At 43.9% G+C, this 18,161-nt stretch overlaps 1 protein-coding gene across 11 annotated transcripts in view; it reads right to left on the bottom strand.

Moving 5' to 3' along the window:
* Positions 1-4,256: 4,256 nt before the first annotated feature.
* MEGF11 (multiple EGF like domains 11) overlaps positions 4,257-18,161 on the bottom strand; it is a 377,287-nt gene continuing 363,382 nt past the window's right edge. For 5 of the 11 annotated variants that reach the window (XM_030578784.1, XM_030578786.1, XM_030578787.1 and 2 more), the window contains 2 exons: positions 5,714-5,920; positions 4,257-5,263 (listed from right to left, as the gene is read on the bottom strand). In XM_030578784.1, the coding sequence (XP_030434644.1) occupies positions 5,103-5,263; positions 5,714-5,920 (368 nt within the window). In that variant the 3' untranslated portion in view covers positions 4,257-5,102. Of the gene's footprint in view, positions 5,264-5,713; positions 5,921-6,876; positions 7,064-18,161 lie in introns of those variants that run through there. The other 6 variants (XR_004002431.1, XR_004002432.1, XR_004002433.1 and 3 more) reach the window with 4 other exon arrangements.

Here is an 18,161-nt window from a genome sequence, read left to right as displayed (position 1 = left end):
GGTAGGATAACTAACGATCTGGGCAAGATTTAAAAACCTGTTGAATCTTACACAGGAATCCCTGGCAGGAAAACCCCCCTGTAGATTCTGTACCTCTTATGGATTGCTGCAAAATGGAATTATAAATTAATTTCATGAAATACTCTGCAAAGAAAAATCTTATATAAACAGACATCATTGCCTTTGTTATATTTGAAATGTGTGTTTGCTTTTATACTACAGAGGTGAGTTCTTACCCATTACAAACCTTTGCTGGTAGTTCCTGTCTCTGCAATGTTTTGTCCAAATATGTAGCTCCATATTAAGTTCTGATCACATCCACCCTCCACCTGTAAGCAGGGTTGTCTTGTTTGTTACTCAGCTGGGTAAACCCCCAAGGAATAAAAAAGGTGCTTCAAAAAAATCCCTGTGAGTATTCACTAGGTGTAACAGTTCCTTTTGAGCTGATACTGAACAAATGACCCAGCAGGGGCCTTACTGCCCTTCCATTACAGATGAAGCTCCCAGCAGCATACGTGACACTGATTCTTCTCTTCTCACATAGGTGACTTTTCATTATAAGGTATAGTGCTTGGGCACCAGCATAGGGCCCCACAAAAGTTTTTCATTAAATTATAAAATGAGGTTTATCCAGCAGAAGCCTTTACTTGCACACACTTTTTTGAAAGCCCAGATTTTAACCATCATAAACCCATATTGCAAAGATCAGTATTTCCACCTTGTATTTGTGGTAAAGGGTGCAGAATTATTGTCTATAGCACCTTATTACAATTACTTACATTTAGTTGTTTAAACCTGATGAATTTTCCAGAGTTGAATAGCTTAGTGAGTGGCAAAATAAGAGGATTGTGCGTGTGGGCTTTGGTTAACAAGATCTTTGGACATTTGAATTACAAATACTGAAAGTCTCAATTTAGCAGTCACTACACTGCTGTAGAGGGAGCTTAATTCTGTAGCTGCTTCTGCTGCATGGTTTAGCTTGTAATTTACTGATTAGCATTAATACATACAATAGACTAGGCCAGGGGTCGGCAACCTTTGAGAAGTGCTGTGCTGAGTCTTCATTTACTCACTCTGATTTAAGGTTTCACATGCCAGTAATTCATGTTAATGGTTTAGAAGGTCTCTTTCTATAAGTCTATAATATAGAACTAAACTATTGTTGTATGTAACGTAAATAAGGTTTTAAAAATGTTTAAGAAGCGTCATTTAAAATTAAATTAAAATGCAGAGCTCCCCCAGAGCAGTGGCCAGGACCTGGGCAGTGAGTGCCACTGAAAATCAGCTCGTGCCATAGGTTGCCTACCCCTGGACTAGGCCCTGACACTGCAATGTACACCACATGGATGGATGACTGAGCCAGCTGAAGTCAAGGGGGCTCCCCGTGGGTACAGCTTGTACACTAATTAAGGCTACATTTCTGTCACAGCAGTCGTGACTTCCAGAGACCTCCATGACATTTTCTGCTTCAGCCCCTGGAGCTGGCACAGCCTCCTCAGGGTCCCCCTGTGGGGTTCCAGTGACAGGTGACAGTTGCCTCGGGTCCAGCAACAGAGGACAGCCGGGGGGTGGGAGGGAGACACCACAGCTCCCAGTCCCAGCCCCCACGGTGACAGGAGAAACATGGCGCTGCAGCAGCAAGAGTCACAGACAGATCATGGCTTCCATGAAGTTTTGTGTATTGCCCATGATCTCTCCGTGACTTTTACTAAAAATAACCATGGCAAAATCTTAGCCTTAAAATAATGTCTGCAGGATCGCAGCCTCAGCTTACTGCACAAAAAGCCGAAAGGGACCTCACAGTCGCACCTTGTTTGAAATAGCTCCTACAGCTGTATGGGAGCTAGGCCAGGCTTTGATAGCACCATTATGATGCTCCATTCTGCTTACGCAGGTTTAACTTATGGGCAAGTTTAAGAGTTGCCAGAGCAATTGATGAAAAGGTGCTTACAGCTTGCTTTAAAGCTAGGATGTGACTGGCCCCTGGCTTAGGAATTAGTCTCTGATTTACTTCACTTTGAGTTTAGATTCGCTCATTCTCAGAACTGTTGAAATTAACTTTTCTACTTTACGTGCCTGAAATTGGCTTGAATGTTCTCAGAGTTGTTTGGGTAGGCGAATGTAAGCCCTTCCGTAACCAGTCCTGGGGTACGGAGAATGCTCATGCCTCTAACAGGTTTAGGCTGCAAATGAATACATTTGAGAAGTGCAGATTGAGAGAAACACCATTTATTTTGTACAAGGTACAAGTACCTTAGCACAGTGAACAAATATATTACAAATCTGTCTTGCTTTAAAAAAGTATTGCCATTTCAGTGTCTATTTTCTAAACTAATGCTAATGTACAAGAATGTATTTCCCCCTCCTGCCTCCTGTTAACCTCTATGCACATCATTTCATTTGGTTTGGCAATCCAGCTTTGAAAAAGCCCAGCATATCGCTGCTCTCCAAAGTCCATACTGGACAGAAACACAACATATACATTGTTTAGACTTGCAGCTTACACTGCTTTGTGCTAGTGCTAGACGTATGGCACGTCTCTAACAATAGCCTTATGTGATTAACTGCCTTTTCATTGATAGTTTTGAGGTAAGTCTTCCTATATGCTAAATAAAATATATTCCTACCTGGCCCTACAAAATAATAGTCTAGTTACGTCTTGAATAAGGCTTTTCTGGAAAGCAAAATTCCTATTGCTGATCAATCATTTGCCCCCATGCACACATGCAGCATTCATGTAAATATTTATGTATTTCTTGCAACGTGAACAGCAGCTTCTTTTAACCCTATGGGGAAAGAGCTCTCTGGAGTTAGTTCAGCTGTCTGAACTGCAGAAGTTGCCAGTTGCATAAAGGGTTTCTGAACTTGTGTCCACCTCTGCCCATGAAAGATTCCAGCTTTTTTAAAAATGCTGTATTGCCAGCACTTCTCCCCACCCCTTGCCAAGAGAATTTAGTACGTTACCGGATTGACAGTAGAGAAGCACAAAGAAGTGTAGCACTGGCTCGGCCGACATTAATGCACGTTTCTTTGCACTGCCCTGACACAAGGCCTTAAGCCCAGCACTGAGCAGGTAGTTCAGTCTCCACAGCACATTCAGCTCCTGGCCTCTGGGCGTTTCCATTAACGGTTCAAACTGCAATGGGGTTTTCCATATGCCATTAAACTCCTGTCTACTAGGAACTAGACTGGCCCCCACACCAGTTCATTTCCTGCAGGCCTGTCATCCACTAACAATGACTCCCAGCTAGAGCCAGATTCAGACCAGTGACCTAGAGGTGAAAGGCTCTGAATCTTACTACCAGGCCCTTAGGCCACTATTTCCTGTATTAGTATTTTTAACTTACCACTTCATGCTTTAACAAACTGATCACAGTTGCTTTTCTTGCTCTTACAGTTCCATCAGAACAGCAAAAGTGCAACAGACTTTCATATTTAAGATGCAATCAATTTGCTACTCCCACATTTGCCTAATAAAATTACATACTTAGCATCAACACTACTTCATGCTCAAGATCTACAAGAAACTGCTTAATAGCAAGTATTCTATTTTCTATGTTAAGGACTATAAAAAATAATCTGGGAGGCTTATTCCAAAGCCATACCACAGGCAAACCTCATGGTCATTATTCCACGAACAGCTGTTTAAAAAGGAAATCTGGTCACAGCTCAGTTTAATGACATTTCAGGTAGAAACAGCAAAGAATCCTGGGGCACCTTATAGACTAACAGACGTTTTGGAGCATGAGCTTTCGTGGGTGAATACCCACTTCGTCAGATGCATCTTTGCTGCTTTTACAGATCCAGACTAACACAGCTCCCCCTCTGATACTTGGCACATTTCAGGTAGACTCAGAGGTGGATAAAGTTGCACTACATGGTAATGCAGGTGAAATTAAAGGGTTTATTATAAATGGTACGCAATTAATCTGGCTATGAGGGAATGGCTTGGAAAGATGGTCTAGAAAGCACTGGTTTGGATGCAGAACAGAAACAAGGTTCTATTTTTGACACACTGAAGTGGAACAGCTTCTCAGCCGCTGTGAATCTGCATAGCTCCATTGAAGTCACTGAAGCTATATGCCAATTTAGAGCAGACGACAGTCTGGGCCACTGTATCGAATAAAGTAGCAGTTGTATAAGACAAATATAACACCACCAACAATCAAAGGTTTCCATAGTTTGTTAAAAATGTATCCCTAAGCATCTGACTGCCAGATGCTAGGCCTGGACAACAGGGGATGGATCGCTCAATGACGGACTTCCGTATGATGCCTCTGGCAGGATACGGGGCTAGATGGACCATTGGTCTGGCCCAGTATGGCTGTAATTATATATGTTGGGCATGACACACACTGTTTAGATGAGCTCTATGATAAAAGATCACTGGAGACTTGTGAAGATTTACATCGCTTAAAATGAGCAGGAGGCATTGAGAATAACCACAGATGGTGTATATGTAAGAGTCCTCTACTAAAATATCCTGGCAGCCAGTAGAAACAGGAACTGATTACAAACTAATTTACCAAGAATAAAATTGACATGTACGCAGAATGGATATGACAACAGCATGAACCAAGGTTTACAAATTATATCAGCTGAATTAAACAGCAGTCTTTCCTGGTTTTTTTTTTTTTTTAAGTGTATCCTTTTCCACGATGTGTATGTAAAATACATTCCAGCGTCTTTTTAGATGTCTTGTTTCTAACAGTAAAGGTCTCTTTACGTGGGTAGTAGAAATGTACATCTGTAGCTGTAAGTACTTACAGGTGGGGGTGGGTGGGTTGTTTTAGTTTACAATTAGGAGAACACAGTCTGTAGAGTCTTTGACTGGACTATGCAAACAGCTTCCTTGAGTAATTATTCCAGTCAGATGGAGATGATGGTTCTTTATTTTTCTGTGATCTGTATAAAAACATCTTTTTCCATATCATGCAGCAGCAAGTTGGCCCAAACAAATGTTCTGTTAGGTTAGGTTCCTTGTGTAATACTATTTCAAGTCATGTCAGTGTATTGCAAAACCAAAAAGGATTGTCTTCGTTTCTTTCATCGAGTCAGAGAGAATGAATGTTCACAGCATTGCAACAGCGAAGCGTATCCCTTTAAGACTGCTTGTCCCAAGATGGCCCATGGGTAGGGCTGTGTCTTACAGGGAGAAGGTCATAATGACTAGGAATGTGGCTGTTCTTAGGCAGGTCATATGGATTCTGGCTGTAATTAGCACTACGACCACGGGCTTCTTGGACCACACTGACAGTGGGCTCTGAAGATACAATGAAAAATGGGTTACAATGGCTAGCAAGCTGCTAGTTCTGATCATCGGAGCTTTACATGCTCATGTTAACACATGCATAAAGACAAATCCTTTCCAAACACTTTCTGCTACTCCGGACTTAGTTCCAAGGGCACTGCAAAGAACGCTTTCCAACGATCTGCCATTTCTTTTTTAATCTTGCAATTGGGATTTGAAACTCAAAACAGTTTAAAAACAAGCTCGCTCACAGAAGGGTTGTATTACTCTTTGATCCCAAACTTGGGACCCTAGATAGGAAAAATCAACACAGTCCCTATCCCATAAAGCACAGTTGTCTCTTGATTCTGCCAAATCCTAATGACGACTGCCCCTAATGTAAAACTCAAGAGAGAATACTGCTAAAACTAATGTTTGCTTCTGCTGATCTGCTGAGCTTCCGTGGTTATCTAGGACACTTACCAACTTCATATATATTTTTATTAGTGGTTGATGAGGTTGGCATTTCTGAATAGGGCGAATCCCTGTGAATGGGTGATTTCATTTCCACATAACTGCTCTCCGAGTGTTTACATGTCAAGATGGGTGGATCCTTAATGGTAGCGTATGGGTTTTCGCTGCTGTTCAGAGAGCAGGTGCTTGAACTACACACAGATTCTTTCATATACTCTGCAAAACAAGAACAGAGCAGATTTCTTATATGTGAATGGCTACAACTGAACCTCTGCAGAGAGGGGGAAGAACTTCAATCACTGAGGCATCTAGTACAAAAATCCAACACTTATGCTTTGGGCACATCCAGAGCATGACATCTAGAAATCATCCCTTTATCCAAACTCATCCGCAATCCATCTCCTCAATATTTAGTAGGAAAACCCCACTTGGTACCAAGGCCATTCCTGTAAAAGGGTCTAACCGCCCTTCATTACACTATTTGGCAACATCATTTAATTTCAGATGGCAACTTTCCCTAGCCCTCCACAACCCTCGAAGACCTAAGTGCTAATGTCATCCCTTCTTTATATGCACTGACCCAGGGAAGCATGCACAGGTTTGCTCTGAGCCAGCTTTGAAAGTAGTCATTTCTGTTGGTACTTGGTATGCTAGAAAAGCTACAGGGTTCAGCATCCCGAGCTGCAGTCAATATCAAATGCCGTATATTTGAAAATTAATTTTTCCAGCAGCCCTAGAACTGCTTCAATCAAAGTGCTTAGTGGGTCTCTGTGAGATGTAATTTCAGGGGCTATCCAGCACTGGAAGGATTAGATTTCTTCGTCAAGTTCCCTTCTGATGATAAAAATTCTGTAAGGGAGACCCCTGCTCTCAGAGAGATTCTTCAGGCTCTGCAGTGGGATGAAGGCCATCTTATGTCTCTTGGGGTTTTTTGATGCTGTAAACAATTATCGTTCCCTTCTCCCAGTACGAAATAAATACATCAGACTGTAACACAGGCAAAATTATAAGAGGAGAGAAAGGTTGGCATGAGACAAGGAAGCTGCCAAGAACTACCCAGTCCTGAAACTGGCTGAGAATTTCAGCCTTCTACAAACAGTAGTGCCAGTCGTGCTATTTAAAAAGAATAAAAAAGAATAAATAAGTCTTAACATTGACTTTCAATAACGTGCCATTGCTGCTGTGTGCAGTCCTGCTGCTGTGCATTGCCATTAATTTAGAACTAGAGCGATGCAATGAAAGATGAGGCATTTTCTTGTGCTGGTTTACAGTACAAAGGCAGATCCTGGTATCTATGAAACACGCCCGGTGCAATGGTAGGACTTGCAAAATATCTGAATTCCCAGTTGCCCCCGCTGTCTAGTATGGGAGACAAAAAGAGAAATTCAGGTTAAGAAATAAACAGACAACAAAGACATCTCTTCCCCTTTAAAAATATTTCTCTGCTGCTATTTGTTTCCACTACTACAAGATACTTTGTCACTTGATGATTCCCGGTTCTGTTCATTCCCTCTGAAGCATCTGGCACTGGCCACTGTCAGAAGACAGGATACTGGGCTAGATGGACCTTTGGTCTGACCCAGTATCATATGTTCCCGTTAATCTGTTGTGTAACCATCTCCATATAAGCTTTGGGGATGCTGTACCAGGAGTTGGTGTGTATGTAGAGTCTAGTACAGCCCCTGGCTGTGGGATAATGATGGCTTGGGATAATACATGAACCAAAAAGTGTTGGCTGATCCTGTGAGGCGCTGAAAGCTCTTGACTTCTACCGAAGGGGATGAGGACACCCGGTATCTTGCAGGCTCAACTCCTCAGCTGAGGTTAGCAAGGAGCAAATAAACACTCTCCTCTCTTCACAGACACAGTCTTGGTACAAATCCTTGTGGGAAAGTTTGCTCACTGATTCAGTGCAGGATCCTCCCTGCTGGTGGGGACACCTACCATTGCTTGTGTGTATGTGAGCGCATGCACGTGCAATGTCCCAGGGCCCTGCAACATCTCGCCATCCCTTCCTGACAGCCTGGTTCTATGAGGACAGGGGCCAAGATCCTCAAAGGTATTTAGGCACCTAACTTCCACTGAAATCAGTGCAAGTTTAGTTCCTAAATACCTTTGAGGATCTGAGCCAACATGCCTTCCTCTCCACCCTGGCTGCGTGCTCCTCCCACACAGCTCTTTGGACCAGAGGTATGCCCTCCCTTTGGAAAAGGCAACTCAACATACAGATACCCTCCACATGGGGGTCTGGGGAAAGGGCAGGGCATTCAGGCTGTCCGTGCTTTCCCATTTCTATTCTGATGCTTGGCTTCAGCTCCAGAAGGAGATCTCAGATTGACAACAAAATTCTGGAACCCTCTCTAAGCAGCATCTGCTTGGGAAATATTTTGTCCTTTCCATTTCAATGAAGGTCTGTGACAGAACAAAAACCATCCATCAAAAACTAACGGCATCCCTATGCCAGCTACACTGTGAATCTCACAAGAGGAGTTGAGCAGAAGCCTATTAACTCATGCTAATGACCCAGGAGGCCCACAGTGCATTTCCAAACTTTGCAAGCCCCCACGGTCTGATCCTGCAAACCCTTGTTCTTACAACCATCCCACTGGCGCTTATTAATTACTCATGTGAGTAAGGATTTACAGCATCCATCTGTGTAGCAAGAAAGCTAATAGCAGGGCAAAAACAATTCCAGAATCCTGCATCACAAAACGCATGTTACTTCTTTTGACAACCGCAGCTGATTTCTTAGTTATTTGCAACCCTTCACAGTGTCCAAGTACACCTGCTAGAGTGCATTTTGCATAGGCGCTGGAATCTTGGCAACAAGTGACCTTCATCGTAACACTCAGCTCTTAAACCTTTGGTGAGAAGTGAAGTGGGGCGAGACCAGCGGGGGAGTTTGGGGAGAACGAGCAGGCTAGCAGATCAGCGAGGAGAGACGTGGAAAGCTTAGCTCCACAGAACAGACCCACAAGGCGCGTACGTGAGGGATGAGAGCACTGCAGGAACCAGGATACAGTGCAGTGCTTACATCAATCAAATTAAGGCTCTCCTACTGTTACAAAACTACAGGTTTGGAAGGATATAAAACAAATCAACTCTGCTCTGTTACATCAATGTAAGTGTGGTGTTACGCCACTGATTACAAAAGTTACTCCAGATTTACAGTGGTGTGAATGGGAACAGAATTTGGCCCTCTGACTTTAAGAGCCTGGTTCAGCATCCATTGAAACCGGCAGGAGCTTTCCACTCCCTTCAATGGGCAATGGATCAGGCCTCAAAAGATCAACCCCTCCCATGCCCAGCTACTTTGGTTTTGTCCCTTTCACACTGTATTTGAGTTAATAAAGGTCTGTCATGCATCCCTCCTTAAAAAGCTGAGGGACGATCCACAAATAACACAGGAATCATGCAAAGAAATAGAAAGCCCTAGAATGAAAGGACCTGTGCTATATGCACTGGGCCCAATTCTGCAGCCCTTACCAGGGCAAAACTCTCATTGACTTCAGTGGGAATTCTGTCTCAGTGAGGATTGAGGGGCCTGATCCGGTAAGATGCTGAGTGCTCTTGGCTCCCACTGGGTTCACCTTGGCGAGGGAGCGCTCAGCGCTTTAGAGGAACAGGCCCTGACTAGGATTGCACTATAAGGAACGTTACTTTTATTCCATTCTAGCAAAAGGAAGCCCCAGCTAGCGGTCAGCATAAGGCATCCTCTGGTGGCTAGTAAATATTCACAGCAAAGACTGTTCATTTGACAAATTACCCTTCACGAGGAATTGATGGACAGATCTTAATAAAAATGGGCCATAAATTCTATGGAAACAGAAACTGTTTAATCAAGTCAAGTGAGAATGCAGCAAACCTACTTCCCTCGCTCTATTCATGGTGATGAATGGGTGTACCCAGGAGATGAAAAGCAGGAATCAATAGGGCCCTGTAGCCTTAAGGACCAACAAGAACATCATAAAGGTCAAAGCAAGCTGAAAAGCTAACCAGCAGATTTCAAACTGCCCAAGAGTCCACCGGCTAGAGCTGCCTGAAGGCCCAGAACAGACCCAATCTGCACAGGTTTGGGGATTAAACTCTTGAAAAGTAGATACTGGCAGAACAATTTCATCTACAGTTTTTAAAAAACATTTATTTCTGTTCTGCCTGGAGCAAGCTGAACTATCTGTGCTGTTTCTTATTTGCAAACATGCACATCGGATCTGACCCAGGCCAAATTCCCACCCTACAGTGAATGTGATTCAATCTGGCTCAGATATTTGTATCTCCCAAATGAGGGTTTAAAAAGAACTGCTAAGAGAACCACAACTAAAGTGCAAGCAGGGCCTCAGAGCCCTGTAAATCAGAAGTAACTAGTGAAATCAATGGAATTATGCCATAAAGTATCGGAGAAGTGTCTCTCAGACCACATATATTCATTTGGACCATTCTCTGGCCAAATGCCTTTAGCAGTGGCCATGGAGAAGCAGTATCCCAAAGGCATGATTCCTGCTGACATTAATGGGAATTTTGTGCCTAAACAAAGAGACTCAATCCCTCGCTCTGAACAGGATGTAATTTATAGAGCATGGCATGTATATGGAAAGATGTTGCACTTGGGAGCCATTATCAGCTACAATATGCACTAGAGCTCAATCAGTTTTAACTCTAAGGGGACTGGAAGAGTCTGTGTTAGTTTGTTATTAAGATGATTTGGAAGAAGAAAAAAAATGTCTACATTTGTTACAAGACCCATTTTTAAATTAAGTTTAACTCAAATCAATTTACCAATTTACTTATAATTTGTGGAAAATTCATTCTGTGCTCGAAGAATCAGTATAGGGGGCTTTTTGGGAGAGGGTGTTGCTAAGAGCTAGTAAAAATAATTTCCTATCACACCCACACACAAAAAAAAATCAAGATTTAAAAAATAAAAATCACCCAGATTCAGAACAAAATGCCAAAATTTCAACTTTTTTTGTGAAATGAAATTCTGACAAAAATGTTAATTAATCTGAATGTTTCTTTTTGATACATTTGTAATGTTTAATGTTTCATGATACATCAGAATGTTTCAACCCTTTTATTTAATTTTTATATTTATACAATAAAATAAATGTCAAAACTAAAATAATTTAGAAATGAAAAATCAAAACTTTTCATTCCAAAAATGTTCAGTTTTTTTCCTAAATGAAATGTTGTCAAAATTGATATGATTGCATGAAAGATTTCAGTTTTGTTGAACCGATGGAAAACTGTTTTGACAAAGAAATTCTGACCAACTCTAGGTATGGTGTATCTTTTATACAAAGTGGCTGAATCATTGAGTTAAGTGCAAAACTCAACCTTAACTATGGGATCACAACCAGCACATCTATATTTTGCATTTATGTTCAATAAATATATTAAATGGGACACAAATAGAAATCAAAGGAATGTCTGCTTTTCATATTTTAACCCCCTGAGTCCAAGTTCCCCAGACACTGTGAGGACCATGCCACAGAATGAGATTTAATTTTTTCTACTAACATCAGAATACTCTACTTCCTTCCACAGATCAGCCTTCATGGCATTTTGCTATATACTTCCTGAGTATCTTAGGCCATAATAATGACAAGACTTAGAATGTATAAACATGAATATCATAAACATGATTTATAAAATGCTTTATAAAATCATAAACATGAATGTATAATGTTTCAAGCAGAGCAAAAATACAATCTCCCTTGTGTAATCAAAACTAGGGAAGACACAAATAGTGTGTATCTAATAAGGTGCTTTCCCCCTGACCTGGCACATCTCCACTGGTTTCCATAAATGCACTGTAATGGCAGCTGATTTGTGCATGTCAGCACGATAGTGTATGATGCTTGTGGTGATGCATTCTGGCATAATGAAAATAAAGAAGCTCCTGCGATGGGTGGTATAGACCTTTTGCACTGTTGCCAGCTCTCAGGAGTTTATTATGAGTCTTGCAGTATTTGGTGTTCTTAAAGTCTCAACCCCTGGAGTCATGTCATTACATGAGAACAGGAGGTTACTCACTTTGTGCAGGAACTGCGGTTTTTCGAGATGTGTTCCCCCCCGTCCAAGGCCCCTCCATGTCAGAAGCACAGGTCTCTCTCAAGACCTTGATCAGAGATTTTTCCACTAGCAGTGCCCCATGCACCCAATGCTTCCTTCTATGCCTGGGTACTGCAGCTCCCATAGCAACACACATCTCAAAGAACTGCAGTCACTGCACAGAGGCTGTAACCTCCTTTTCTTCTTTGAATAGTGTCCCTGTGGGTGCTCCACTTCAGGGGACTTCTGAACAGTTTCCCTGGAGGGAGCTTTGGAACAGAGTCCAGAACTGAAGATAATACTGTAGTACCCAGAGCTGCAGGCAAGGATTAAACTGCAGTGCTTTGAAAACCTATGTAACTAAAGCCCAAGTAGCGGTATTACATATCTCAGACACGGGTACGTTCTTAAGCAATGCCGTGGATGTTAACTGTGACCTGGCAGAAGGTACTGTTACCCTTTGAGGAGGATGAATGTCTGTGGTCTCATAACCAATGACAATACATCCAGATGTTGTATGCAGTGCTGTTGCAGCTGTGTTAGTCCCAGGATGTTTGAGAGACAACCTAGGTGAGGTAATATGTTCAGATCCTGAGAAAGAGTTCTGTGTAAGCTGGAAAGCTTGTCTCCCCCCACAACAGAAGTAGTTCCAAGAAAAGATATTACCTCACCCACTTTGTCTCTCTCAACATCCAGATATTTATCTTGATAGTCTCTGACCAGAAATTGTGGATCCCTGGGATCTATCCATTAAGGAGATTAACAACCTGGATGACCTTTGAAATTGGTTGGTCCTATCCAAGCAGAAGGCCAGCACACTTCAAACATCCAGCGTGTGAAAAGAGAACTCCTGCAGATAATTACTTGACTGTGGGAAAAATAGTAGTAGATGAATATACTGGTTAAGGTGGAACTCCGAGAGAATCTTAGGTAAGAATTTAGGATGTGGGCATGTAGAAACCTGATCCTTGAAGAATACTTTAAAGGGTGGAATCTGCCATCAAGGCACCAATCTCCCCAACTCTATGGGCTGATGTGATGGCTACTACAAAGGCCGTCTTCATAGATAAATGGAGCAGAGAACAGGTTGCTGTACCTCAGTGATCCAGTCTCTTTTGGTTCTTGTCATGTGGAGCAGACCTGGAGAAGTCTTCCCTGCACTGCATATTTACCGCATCCATGATTAGGGAGTTAGGCGGAGGGTGAGTGAACAAGAAATCAGTGTCCTCAAATGGGAATGTAATACTTTTTTATCTGTTCTTTTATATGTTTGCGCATAATTTTGGCTGGATCCAGGAGCACCTCGTTGATGGGTAACGCCATCTGGGTACGTGTTGCTGACTGTATGATATCCAACAGCTTGTGTTGTGAATTCTTGATGTCTTCAAGTGGAAGTGAAGAGTGTCAACTACTCTCTTTCTGAGGTCCTGATACTGCCGAAAATCACTGGCCATGGAAGGTGGTGGAGGCATAACCACTTCATCTTCAGGATGAAATAGGTGCTTGAGGTGTGGCTTCTTTATCTGCCCTGGCCTCTTGTTCCTTAAACATCTCCTGGAGAGGAGAGGACTAAACAATCATAATCTCCCTTGGAGATGGTATCAGTGGTCTGGAGAATTTTTGACGGTAAGCAGCTCAAGTATAGGAGGGCCCATATGGGACTCGTGGTAGCATGCAGGGTTGGTTCCACAACTCTTAATGATGGTCACAATCTTCCCTGTGACTTTCAAAGAATGGGATCCTAACAGGATATGCTGGGGGACCCTGGACTGAAATAGAAGAGACTGATGAAGTCCCCTTCATTCTCTTCAACATGGTCCAATAGAGGAGCCCCCATTGAAAAGGGTGGAGAGTCCTACAGTACCAGGGAAATGGTAGCAGTGTGGAGACCAAGATCTCAATACCAAAAGGCACTAGGTACCCATGAGGAGCAGAGATTCCAGCTCATCCATTATGGCAGGTCCCTTGCATAGCTAAACTCTTGTGGTGCCGAGCAGGGAATCGGTACCAACAGGGTTGCTGAAGATGCGATTGCCGAAGCTGACAGTACTGTCAATGGCGGGCATACCAATGCAGATGCCAGTGAAGTCTTGGTACTAAAGGTGCCAAATGGATAGGTGCCAATGGTGGGACTGAGCCTGGTGCTACTGGACTGGGGCACTTATGCTTGTCTTCTTTGTCCCTGGTATAGGGTATTGAAGCCACCTCAGAGCCATCTCTCCCTCAAGCTCTGGGGCTTTCTGGGTCCACAGAGGATGAGTCCTCCAGCTCAGCGGTACTGGGCCGAGAGTTCAAGGCTTTGGAGGCTGTCAATTTCACAAGGGGTCTGGGCTTTTTGGGAGCAGACTCCTTCAGATGTGAGTCTATGCTTCTGTTTTTGGGAGTCTTCTCAGAAGCCTCCACTGACCTGCCCTTCCTAGGGGAAGCCTGTGCCAAGGTGGAAGGGAAGCTGGATCTGTCCAATGACAGATGTACCGGGGGTGTGGGGTGTCTCCTGACCTGACTCAGACACTGGTCTAAGTGTGTGCTCCATCATGAACAGTCTGAGCTGAGTCTCCCTGTTCTTTCTTGCCCTAGACTTGTGGTCTAGGCATAGGGTGACCAGATAAAAACTGTGAGAAAACAGGACAGGGGGTGGGGGATAATAGGTGCCTATATAAGAAAAAGTCCCCAAAAATGGGACTGTCCCTATAAACATGGGACATCTGGTCACCCTTGTGGGACATCTGGTCACCCAGAAATTCCACTTGTGGGAGACATGGGACTCCCTTAAACAACAGACACTCTTAGAATGGCCATCGCTCATGGATACATCCTCTCAGCAGAAGAGGCAGCATTTTAAGCCAGGAAGACAAGACTCCCCAAGGAGAGAGAGGGGAGAAAAAAAAATCTATCCTCTCACAACTGACACTTACTAACTAGAATGACTACTAACCACTGGCTATACTAACTAATTTTAAACAACTATAAGAAGAATACAAAATAGCTGAGGTATGGTCAAGACGGGCATGCTAGGCGTGCATCTCAAGCCGAGGTGGCCGAGAAGGAACGGAGGGCAGTTCACCCGTGCACCTTTATGGCCCGGTCTACACTGTGTGTGTGTGTAGGGGTGGAATCGATCTAAGATACACAACTTCAGCTACGAGAATAGCGTAGCTGAAGTCGAAATATCTTAGATCGACTTAGATTGAGTTACTTCACGTCCTCATGGTGTGAGATTGATGGCCGTCGCTCCCTCGTCGACTCCGCTTCCGCCTCTCACCCTGGTGGAGTTCCGGAGTCGACAGGGAGCGCGTTCAGGGATCGATGTATCACGTCTAGACGAGATGCAACACATCAATCCCTGATAGATGGATAACCACCCGCCAATCTGGCGGGTAGTGCAGACATACCCTATGTCACCTTGGTGTCTGGCACGAGGAGGTGTAAAGCACATGTGCGAGCTGAACAGGCACTGCTAGTGGAAAACTCTCTCATCAAGGGCTTGAAAGGTGCACGCGCACCTGATGTGGAGCACCCACAGGGACACGGCTCAAAGAAGAGTCTCTGCTTTCATCTAAAACATATAGTAAGTCTCTAGCCCCTGCGGTTGCAAAGGAAAGTTTGTAACAGTGACCCCTAAAGGCCCAAACACCAGCAGGCGAATCGAAAGACCACACACTGATTATTTCTTTAAATCTCTCAGATTTTTAAGCCAATCTCATTTTGGGGCCCAACTCATGATTTTTGAGCGTTGGCAATACAGCTTTTGAGGTCTTCACTGCCCCGATGCATCATCCATCCCTGGTTCCCCACTATAGGAAGGTGGCATCAGACCAGATACTGGGGACAGGATGACTCCAGTTTGTATAGCTCAGGACATCTGGACTCTCCGAGACTGTATTAAAGACAGATTTACTGCATTCCTAATGTAAGAGCATAGGAAAGGGACCTCTCTCTCTCTCACCTCAGGAAGCTGCATAGGCAGCGCTGAGACTCAAGCCTTACACTGAAGATTACATCATGTCTGTTCTAAGTAGCCAGCACAGAGGCAGCGGCCAGGGCTTTGAGGCTGAGTACCTTTTGTGTTGGTGGAATCTGCAACTAGTAAATGAAGCAGGTTGAATGTTTTGCTGCAGAGGAGCCTCTGCTACTTTGCAGTGTGGAACCAGAGCCTAGGTCTGTCCATCCACAATCCCATCCATGCTTTTAACTGGCAAGGGTGGGCATATTAATCTGTGTGTTTGAGCAAAGCCAGTTTGTGCAAATCAGCTAAGCGTTTTGCCGGACTGAAACGTTCAAAGCCCAGAGTGGTTGATGGTGGCTTTCTAAAGTGTGAATCACTCTTATAAATGCTGAACATTGAAAGAAATTGGCGAGCAACAAGAAATGACTAAGAATAAAACCAGTCTGGCTACTGCTGAAAAATCAGAATGATCTTCGCTGGACCAGACGGAGCAACAATAAGAGCAGAGGTGTGGAAAGAACACCAATGGCTGAGCAAAAGGCAGAATTTATCCAATAATAAACAGGAGACTCCCTGGGCACTTGAACCTGAAGAAAGCGTCTGATGAGACAAACCATGACAATTTCCATCCACCCACACCCAAAATACACACCCATGCAAAACACAGTTTGAGATGATTGCAGACTTTACTGAGTTACGTATCACTGGAAGCTGTTTTAAAGCAGACTCAGAGCAAAACAAGAAGAAAGGGGATGAGATGGGAGAATGGGAATGCAGCAGTGTTCACCATACACCTCATGGTGCTAGCTTCCTCCTTTTTATGGTTGCTACTGTCACCTGCTCTCTGCTGCTGAGCTGCATGCGACTCTCTGAACTCTTCTCCCGAGAATGAAAAGTCATTTTAAAATGCAAAGCAGGCTTTCTCCAGAAACAATTGACACGGGCAAAGGCAGAGCTAAGCTAGGAGACAAGCCTGGTCTCGTAGAGCGGGACTGCCTTGGGAGTCCAGACACTTCTATTCCCAGCACTACCATTGAGCTGTGTGTGATCTTGGGTAAGCCACTTCCTCTCTCTGCCCCTCTGTGTAAATTGTAAGCTCTTCAGGGCAAGGAGGATCTCTTCCTGTGTGTCTGTACTGCTGCCAGCACCATGGGGCCCTGACTGAGACTGGGGCCTCTAGAAAGAATGTGACGTTCCTTATTGGGAAATAGAAGCGTTAATGGCCTGATTCTCCAAGCCCTACTCAGGTTAGTCATCCCACTGCTGGGAGACTTGAGTGAATAGGGTCTGCAGGATCAGGTGTCAGCATTTTGTATCAATGTTTCTTTACGTTTCCTCTCTGTGTATGTGCAGCAGTAGGGGAGCCTGGCACAATTTGTCCCCATTGAGTGATCTGGATTTCCACCACCAACAGAGCATACAACCTGACTTATACGCATGGTTAGCGGGATAAACGCCAAAGCTTTTCTCTGTGTGACTCCAACTGTCCTGGAGCTGGGACTGTCTTTTCTGAGTGACTCAGCCTGCAGACATGCTGCTGCTCTCAGAGGCAGAAGATGGGTTGGGAGAGTTATGTACAGATCAGTAGCTTGGGTGCTGTGAGTAGAACATGCCCTCGCACAGAACTGAACTCACCGGATGTTTCGTATTCTGCCTTCTATTAAAACATAACACTTGCTGGATTCAGAGCAATAGCAGTGTTCTGCCTACAGTCCAGGAGTTCTCTTTTCCCCCCTCTCTTTTTCACCGCCACCGCACCCCCAGGGGCCCAGCACCCCAGACCACATTCTCAGTAGAATGCACACATTTCTGTCATTACCTCGCTGCGGAAAACCAGTTACTCTGAATACCTGATGCACGAATGACATGAACCGTATACAAATTACTGAAAGTGTTCTGGGGAAAACATCATGACTGGGTAGATGTCTGTGACACAGCTCCCTATGCGCTGTACGGCACTGAGGCTAACCTACAAAGAGTGACTGCACACAAACAATAAAATCGGACACGCTTACGCTGGTGTCAATGGGTAGAACTCCGCTCACACCTACTGCGCTCTGCCCACTGGAGCTCAGGCCCACGGTGCTGTTCTTTTGAAATCCCATCACAGCCCCTTTTGAAAACCCCACGAGGTGCCTCTCTGCATCTGCAGGCACCTAAATTCCTTTGAAAATCCAGCCCTGTCTCATTGCTTATTGAGTGACACACCCCTTTAACTATCAGCTGTGTGTGTTTATAGTGATCAAACAACTAATGAAGATCTTTACTTCCAAGAGAAGTAACTGAATTCTCAGTGGACTGGACCACTGGCAGGTGTGAATTTTGAACAGCAACAAGCAAAGTGAACTGATCATGTGAAGAAAAAGGCTAAAATCCTAAATAAGTAATTAAATATGTAACAGTGGGGAAAACCTTCCACAACCCACTGGGGCTGTGCTTCTTTATCTACACATATGGAGT

Source organism: Gopherus evgoodei, chromosome 10 (genome assembly GCF_007399415.2).
Source record: "Gopherus evgoodei ecotype Sinaloan lineage chromosome 10, rGopEvg1_v1.p, whole genome shotgun sequence".
In the NCBI taxonomy this organism is placed as follows: Eukaryota; Metazoa; Chordata; order Testudines; family Testudinidae; genus Gopherus; species Gopherus evgoodei.
The sequence above is the reverse complement of the archived record's forward strand: the minus strand, read 5'-3'. Positions and strand labels throughout refer to the sequence as shown.